The sequence below is a fragment of the Aristolochia californica genome, unplaced genomic scaffold (assembly GCF_029961685.1).
Source record: "Aristolochia californica isolate CCGP_79_NKW_82.1479 unplaced genomic scaffold, dmAriCali1.0.hap1 SCAF_5, whole genome shotgun sequence".
Lineage (NCBI taxonomy): Eukaryota > Viridiplantae > Streptophyta > Magnoliopsida > Piperales > Aristolochiaceae > Aristolochia > Aristolochia californica.
The window spans coordinates 6810726-6818843 of NW_027182214.1; the positions used below are offsets into that span (position 1 = coordinate 6810726).

Here is an 8118-nt window from a genome sequence, read left to right on the forward strand (position 1 = left end):
ATCTCTATGAAAGTTCTCCTTATTTACTAATTATACCACCCCTACATAACTGTCTATTAACATATACCGATTGTTAGCCCAGGTGGTGTCTCAAGAGGGGATGAATTGAGTATAAAATTAAAAATTAACTTCTTCAAGACTACTTGTTCTTCATTTAGCTTTTGGTTTAATTTTGTGTGTGGTGCCTCCTAAAGGTAATGTACATATTTTCATCCTGAAATGCTTAATTTACAATATCAGTTCACTAGCTTATAGCGAATAAATAAAGCAGGTTGGATTAAATAGGGTTCAAATCAAAGTATATTTACATCAAATCAAAGTTGAATATATGTGCACAAAAAACGCGAAGTATACACCATGGGTTTAGCAATGCTAAATTGGAAGATTTCTTACATGGTGTACTCTTACTGGTTGCTGCAGTGTGGTCCACTCACTCCGTTGCAGCTGATAGAAATCCAAACAAGTGGGAAATTTGCCTCAACCCGATTTGGTGAGATTAAGACCACCACCGTTGAGAGAATGGTTGCTTCAAGAATTGCCTTCCTTGTTTTGCAAAACATTCAACAGAAGAAAATCAGTTAGATTATCACGGAGAGCAGAAACTGCACAGAAGTGGAGGACAATTTTACATTAACATAACAGATAAAACTCCACGTACAAAATTTCCCTGCCCCTTTCTTAACTAGTTATCACTAGTGATAAAACACATACAACCTGTAAGCAGCAATCTCAACCAAAGCACGGGAACCAACCAAGATTATTTGGTACCAACAAAAAGAAAATAATTACTATGTGGAATTAATGGAAACCTGACTCGCTTTTTAAGTTCCCAGGATTATTTGGTACCCAAGAAAAAGAAGTAAAAATGTGTCATTCAGCCTTGCAGATGCCCCAACAATCTTCTTGATACAATAATAATTATCTTCTTCTCTTCTGCTCCATCAAAATTTGTACAAGTCCATCGTTTGCCTCCATCTGTCTATCTTAACTCTGCGATTGTTACTACTGTCACGCACTGCAGGCCTCAGAAATTTGGCTGTCTCGATCTCACCCTGGAGAGCAGATTTTAATCTCCGCAGATGTCCAATGCACTGTCTATGGCAAGAACCAGTTGGGGTATTGCCGTGGGTGTTGCTCCATGTTTCCTGGCTCAGCTTTCTCTCATATTCCGAATGCCACTTCGCTTGCAAGTAAGCCAGTGATCTCCAAGGAGGGAGGGGCATGGAATTCTGCTCCAATGAGCTTCTTGCAGCTTCTTCCATGACCTGAAGGTACTGTCTGAGTTTTGCCAACGTTCCCACATAAACAACTGGTAGACATTTCAATAACCTATCATATGATTCCACTGCTCTGGCTATCTCAAAGTGACTTCGGAAGTCAATATCAATAACCATGCGTTCAGTATTGCTAATTCCACTGATGATTACATCAATGTATTCATGATCACCTTGAAAATCCAAGATAAAATCAGATGAGAGAGAGAGAGAGAGAGAGAGAGAGAGAGAGAGAGAGAGAGAGAGGGTGGGTGGGAGGGGGTTACCTCCTGGGACCTTGCCAAAACCCTGCCATTTTGATGAACATTCAGCAGCATCATAGCCAGAAAATTGGAGGTGCTTGACGATAGAACTCCGAATGCACCTTGCATTGCAAATGCCACTCTGAATATACCGAAGGTCTTTGTCATTGATTGAAAGAATTAGAGACTGGACAGTTGAGAGCAAATCATTCTCAAACTGACCTGCGTCCTTACGACACTGCAAATGACTAACAGTTCGTTAGATGTAAACTTGCCAAGCTGTTAACAAGATAGCATTACAAAAAATGTGCTATAAAACAAGATTACTATATAGCAACTTCTGACTGACAGGACATAAGTTTTTGCAGGAATAAGTACAAACACTCTCTTGATAGTTAACTATTATAATGTTGGTCACCAAAATTGTCCTTGGAATTCCAATAAACTTTTAAGTATCAAGAACCAACTTTGCTTCTGTTTTTAGCTGCTAAACTAATCCAATCAATATAACGCCTCAGTGGTGCCTAAAAAACATGTTACTTCATGTGAGTTAAACACCATCAAAGCATATAAGAGTACAGAAAAATTAAGCTCCACCTTCATTCATCAGAGGAACCTGCAATAGTTAGAAGAAAAAGAAAGCATTCTAAACATTCCCCAGGCTTAGACACCTAAGATACTGAAGAAAAAAGAATCTTGACTTATGTTAGCCACAGGGCAGAGGATACAAGGGTCAGGGACTTGATCACAGAAGCAGGTGAACCAGTACTAACACACAAACCATACTCCAAGGCAAGGAAGAATGTAATCAAGCTAAACCGTAGATTGTAAGTATTAAAATAATGATTGGACCATCAACCTTTCTTCTCTAGCAACGTTTGAATGCATCTAAATGGACAATATTAATCAACAACAAATGCTTTGCGTGAGACTTAGATATCTAATTGCCGAAATTACAAAAAAATTAAAAGTTTCGGACTAACAAGCAAAAATTTTTTAACCTCTTGGGAGAATATGTTGTTTGAATATTTAAGCATAATCTGGCCAATGGCTGATGATTTCAGTAAACAAAATTAGTATCTTGATCCATAAACCAGATCATCTTGAACCAGAAAATGAGCAATTTTGTTCTTCTTGTTCGACAAGGAAAGTAACAACAATAACAACTACAAAAACAAAAATAAATAAATAAGTAATAGAAAGATAAATAAACGAATTAAATATGACAAAACAGAAAAAAACTGTCTACCAAGAACTTTCGGAAAGAGGTGTAAGAGAAGAGGAAGGAAGAATAGGACTCACCGATATCTTCTCAGCCAGATGGGTTAGATCATAATACTCAGAATCGCTATCACTACAAGACCTAGACTCTGCTCCCACACTGCTGCTCTCCAAAAAGTCGCTCACCATAACCGCCAGGTCATGCTCACTCTCGTGGCTGAAACCCCCAATCTGACCAACAAACTGGTCGCCTCCTCCGGCTAACCTAAGCCAAATATCCCCAGCAGCGGCACAGATACGGCAATCCCGTTCAACATCATTTCGGGCGTTTATGGAGACCGCCATATCGGCCGTGACATCCCCAAGTTCAAAAGTCCACCCCAGCCTCGTTCGTGATCTTGGCGCAGACTCCAGTTTCGCCATAAAACGGAAATTCAAAATTCAAGCTAAAGACGGCATCCACGCAAATAAAAATGCAACCTCAAGCTGGTCATAAAAATCAGAGGAAAAGAATGCACATGAAAGATTTCGGTCCGAAACGGAATTAGAAAAGAATTACAAGACACAAGAAGAGCTTCAAATTTGATAACGAAAATGGAGAGTATTCGAATTTCCGACAAGAATCTAAGACACCACGACAGTTTCTTCTGTAATTTCATGAAAACCGACCATTTTTATAACCTAACTCCCCTAACGACTCAAGAAATTCCAAAACTGATCAAAATTATTCGAAGAGCCCCATGCTTACCAACATTAGAAACCCTAATTCCTTCAAAGATATCCACCGTCGTCCAAATCATAAAAATTTTGGTGTCCTAATCACAACCGAAAAAGGAAATCGAAATGGAAAACAATTTAAAAATCCAGAAATTTGTTTTCTGTTCATTTGCAATGCAAGCTTCTGATCCAGAGGGAGGAAGAAGGATGACATGCCCGCTGCAACCCAATGGATGAAGCGCAAGACACCTCCAGACAGACTTTATATGAAAATAAAAACTGAAAACAGATGTAGGAGGAGTCAAATCCCTAAAAGGCCCCAGTATCTTTTTCGTTAAAACTGCCCAGTGGCTCTGAACTGGGTTCCGTGGGCCGTGACGGGTTGGTTTCAATGATTAAAAGCGTCACGAGGTTAATGTTTCAACTCGTCCACTCGACTCACGAGTCATAAGAAAAAAAGAAGATGTCAAGTGACCCACTTCAACCTCGATCCACGGTCTAGATTGGCTTGGGTTAGAAGCCATATCGTGAAAAATGAGGGTGTTTTGGTGAATTCACCATAACTTGGAGCGGAAGGAACAAGGTCCGGAACAACCGATTCTTGGGCAGAATCAACCGCTGACGTGCGCGACACGGCAGCGGTGGCGTTCACGTGATCTGGGGAGTTCATTTAGAGAGACAGGCAGGAGGAGGAACTTTTTTTGCCCTTTTTTGACTTCAACAGCGGGGCAGGGATATTTTGTCTTCCTCGGCCAATTTTCGTTTTATACGAGAAGGCCAGGTTTTCTGGTTCTTCTTTGCCGGGAATCCATTAAACTTCTGCCGTCAGTTCACAATTATTAGAGTATCTTGAGCTGGTGGAAAGGCATCTCTAAGTGACCGCACATGGCTGTCCCTCCTCAGTCTCTTTTCAAAAGCAACTATACGATTAAGATTTTCTGGCTTTTCCCCTCTGTTAAGCTTAGTTTAATTTATTGTTCTCCATTCGAAGAAGAATAAACTAAAACAGAAGAATCTTGATATCGTCAATGGCAGCAGAAGCATTTATCCATAAGAATTGCACATGCAGAAACCTGGTCACCGGAAGCTACAGCTTCAATTATGTTCCAACTAAATTAGACCGAAAGAGTAAGCGAAGCATCTAACTGGGTTTCACTCGATAGCTTACAAACAGTTCATAAAAAGTTAAAGAGGAAAAGAACCATCTCTCTCGCTTTCTGGCGAGAGACCTAGTGATGGCGGAACAGAGATTGGGATTATTAGAGAAGACGAAGTCTAAAGATGTTTTTATGTAGTCTTGTGCTGCTTTCGCCTCCCTTATTGAAATTCCTTTTGGTGAAGAAAAAGCTGGTGATCCGCGGTCGGCAGGCTGGCAGCTTTTGGATTAAAATACCAAATAATTAGTTATTCAACGGAAGCTGTCGCTGCAATGTTTGATGACGATCCAAGCTCCAACCATTAAAAACAAATTCAGGTACGGAAATTGTTTAGATCAGAACTACGTAAAATCCGAAAAGAAGACGACGTTTTTGAATGTTTCATCATTGTTTCGGCGAATCATAAGTGGTGCAGCAGAGCAGGAGCAGACTGGCCTTCTGCGACGCAGAGTGAAAATATTTGCTCTAAAAGGGCGGACTGTATCCATGTGGGACTTCAGTCCTCTCTCTCATGAGAAACATGGCCTACAGAAATTGTTTTTCGTTCTCGCCATGCGACTTTGAAACGTGCTCTGCTCAAAACCGAAACGTGGAAGACGAATCCAACTTTTTGAGAGTTATTTTAGGAACAACTTTTTCATTGTTAAAAAAAAATTACTAATGACTTTTAATAATTAGGCCTTTTTTATTCTTTAGTAAGTCTAATTGTTGCTGACTATTTTCTTCTTATTTGATCCCCTGGGAGTCATTTTATCTTTCTGCTTTTCCACAGACAATTCCTTCTTTGAGCTTCTATCAGCAGACTGCAGTCTCATCTTCATTTGCATCCACCGAACGAAGACATATTCTTACTTTGCTCCTTCAATGTTCTGATTTCTAAGTCACGAGTACTCTCAGATTCCTTGGACTTAATATCAGCAGCTTCTGGTGACTGTTCTTAAATTTGATCACTTGACATACTCACCTTCGATTCAGAAAGTGTGACAGGATGATCTGCTTCAGTATTGACAGTAGGAGCTTTCTTCTTCCCTGGAGGCCGCCCCCTTTTGGGACGACCAGCAGAATCAGGTTAAGACAGAGTTTGGGATTGAGCACCAGAATTTGCAGTCTCGATGTGGTTGCACAGGTGATGAGAGCTCAACCTTTTTTTCAGGATCTGATGGTGCACAGCCTTTCACTGCTTGTAACGAAGAATTATCTCGGTCTCCTCTCCGGTGCCTTGTTTTCTTACTAGCACTTCAGCAGACTCATCTTACATTTCGAGAATTTTCAAGCACTTCCACAGAAGGATTCATGTGTAAATTTTAAGGAAAAACTCTTTATTCACCACGGTTAATAACATAAGAATTCTATTTCTGGCTTGATGATCCATTGGTTCCGGCTTATAGAAGCCTAGTCTGCCAGTTTATGGAAGCCTAGTCTGCAACCACAAGTTGATGTCAGATTGGAACATACATGAAGTTTGGAGCGAAAAAATTCAAAGAGAGGGCATGGAATACTTTTTGGTGAAAATATCGACAACCTGTAGGTGAGATGGCACATACTGCGTGTGAAGTTTGTCAACAACAACAAGTTCTCGTAGGAAATAATAATCTAACCCAACATATTTGGCGCACTTGTGAGAAACTGGATTGGCTTTTGTCGTCACATAAGAGAAGAGGTGGTTGTTGAATAGAATATATATAGATCGGTAAGAAGCTATGTAAGCCAAATAATTTCAGCTGCAGTGTGTGCAAGAGCACGATACTTGGATTCACAGTTGGAATGTGATACCGTAAGTTACTTTTTCGCACTCCAAGAAATCAAATTGTCTCCAAGATAAATGGAGTAACCAGAGGTGGAGTGACGAGTATCAGGACAGCCAACCCCGTTAACATCAGAGTGAACAACTACAGCACAAGATGAGCGAAAGGTAAGGCCAAAGTTAACAGTACCTTTGACATAGCAAATAATACATTTAACAGCAAGAAAATGATCTTTAGTGGGAGCATGCAGGAATTGGCTAACAGAGTTAACCGCATAGGCTATGTCAAGGCAAGTGATGATCAAGTATTGAAGGGCACCAACAAGAGACCTGTAGAGAGTGGGATCCGAAAATAGAGAACCATCAGCAGACAGATGTTGTGAAATGACCATAGGTGTAAGAACCTGTTTGCTATCAAGTGCTGAGCTCAAGTAAGAATATCACGTGCATATTTGAGTTTACTGATAAATAATCCATTTATAGTTGGCGAAGCTTCAAGACCAAGAAAGTACCTGAGCAGACCCAAATCTTTAGTTGTAAACTCAGAATTAAGCTCACAAGTGAACCTGGTGATAAGAGCTGAAGCGCTGGATCCAAGCACGAGGAGTTTGCTTGAGACCGTAGAGAACTTTCTGCAACTGACAAATGTGATGAGGAAAATGAGGGTCAATATACCTAGGAGGTTGTTCCATGTAAACATTTTCAATGAGAGTACTGTTGAAGAACGCATTCTTGACATCAAGTTGGTGAAGAGGCCATTTGTTGGTCACAACAATAGAGAGCACAACTTGGACAATAGTAGCATTTACCACAGGTTAAAGGTTTCAGTGTAATCAAGACCAAGAATTTGAGTATAGCCCTTGACAACGAGGCGTGCTTTGAGACGCTCAATGGATCCATTAGGCAGGCATTTGGTCCAAAACACCCATTTGGAGCCCACAATATTGGTGTTGGCAGGTCGAGGGACTAAAAATCCAAGTCCAATTATTTTGCAAAGTTTGAACTTTTTCATCCATGGCAGCAAGCAAAGCAAGATTCTTAGCGGCATATTTGAATCCTTTAGGCGCAATAGAGACAAGGAGGGCAGAGAGAAGTCCAGAGGAACCCACGATATCGAGGTTGGCTGGATGATTTTATAAAATGAAAGTTATTTTCATCAAATTGAGCATGGCGGGTGATGTAGATCAGTGAGGTGATTGGATCAAGACAGTGAAACCCTTTATAATAGGGACTGTAACCCAAAAAAATGCAGGAAATACTACGAGGTGAAAATTTTTTAGACATATAATCACGTAAACAAGGATATACAAGACAACCAAAGGAATAAAAAATTTTATAATTTGGAAAGGAGCCGTATAAAAGTTCAAACGGTGATTTACCATCAATAAGTGATGTGGTCAAATAGTTGATGACGTAAGTTGTAGTGCTGAAGGCTTCAACCCAGAAGCGAGGAGAGAGGTGGGAGCTAAAAAGAAGTACCAAACCAGTCTCAGTCACATGATGGTGTTTGCATTCTGCACGTCCATTTTGTGTTGGTGTGAGGAGGAAGGAAGAGTTTTTTGTTAGGATACGATAGGGTTCTAGAAAGTTGGAAAAATGGACTTGGATTTCCAACCCCTTGTCCTCTTGGAAGTCTTATCAGGTTCAGTACCATGAGAAGCTTGTGTTTGATTGCTAGGACGAGTGTTCAAGCTTCCTTTTCGGAGAATTTGGTTCTTTTCTAGTCTAAACCTTGCCATTACTCAAAGGTGATGTTGGTGTCA

At 40.4% G+C, this 8118-nt stretch overlaps 1 protein-coding gene across 1 annotated transcript; it reads right to left on the minus strand.

Annotated features, from left to right (window-relative positions):
• Window positions 1-272: 272 nt before the first annotated feature.
• LOC137966020 (uncharacterized) lies at window positions 273-3700 on the minus strand. Its single transcript, XM_068812459.1, has 3 exons — window positions 2819-3700; window positions 1541-1754; window positions 273-1447 (listed from the first exon to the last, which is right to left on the minus strand). Exons 1-3 carry the CDS (start codon window positions 3158-3160, stop codon window positions 942-944), a joined length of 1062 nt encoding a protein of 353 aa, XP_068668560.1. The 5' UTR covers window positions 3161-3700; the 3' UTR covers window positions 273-941.
• Window positions 3701-8118: the final 4418 nt, after the last annotated feature.

Bases quoted from the DNA above. Each gene is read 5' to 3' on its own strand.
- LOC137966020 (XM_068812459.1), bottom strand. From the start codon at position 3,160: ATGGCGAAACTGGAGTCTGCGCCAAGATCACGAACGAGGCTGGGGTGG. The intron at 1,755-2,818 runs GTGAGTCCTATT...AGTCATTTGCAG, and splicing joins ATCTGGCTGAGAAGATATCG to TGTCGTAAGGACGCAGGTCA. The intron at 1,448-1,540 runs GTAACCCCCTCC...TGGATTTTCAAG, and splicing joins TTTTGGCAAGGTCCCAGGAG to GTGATCATGAATACATTGAT.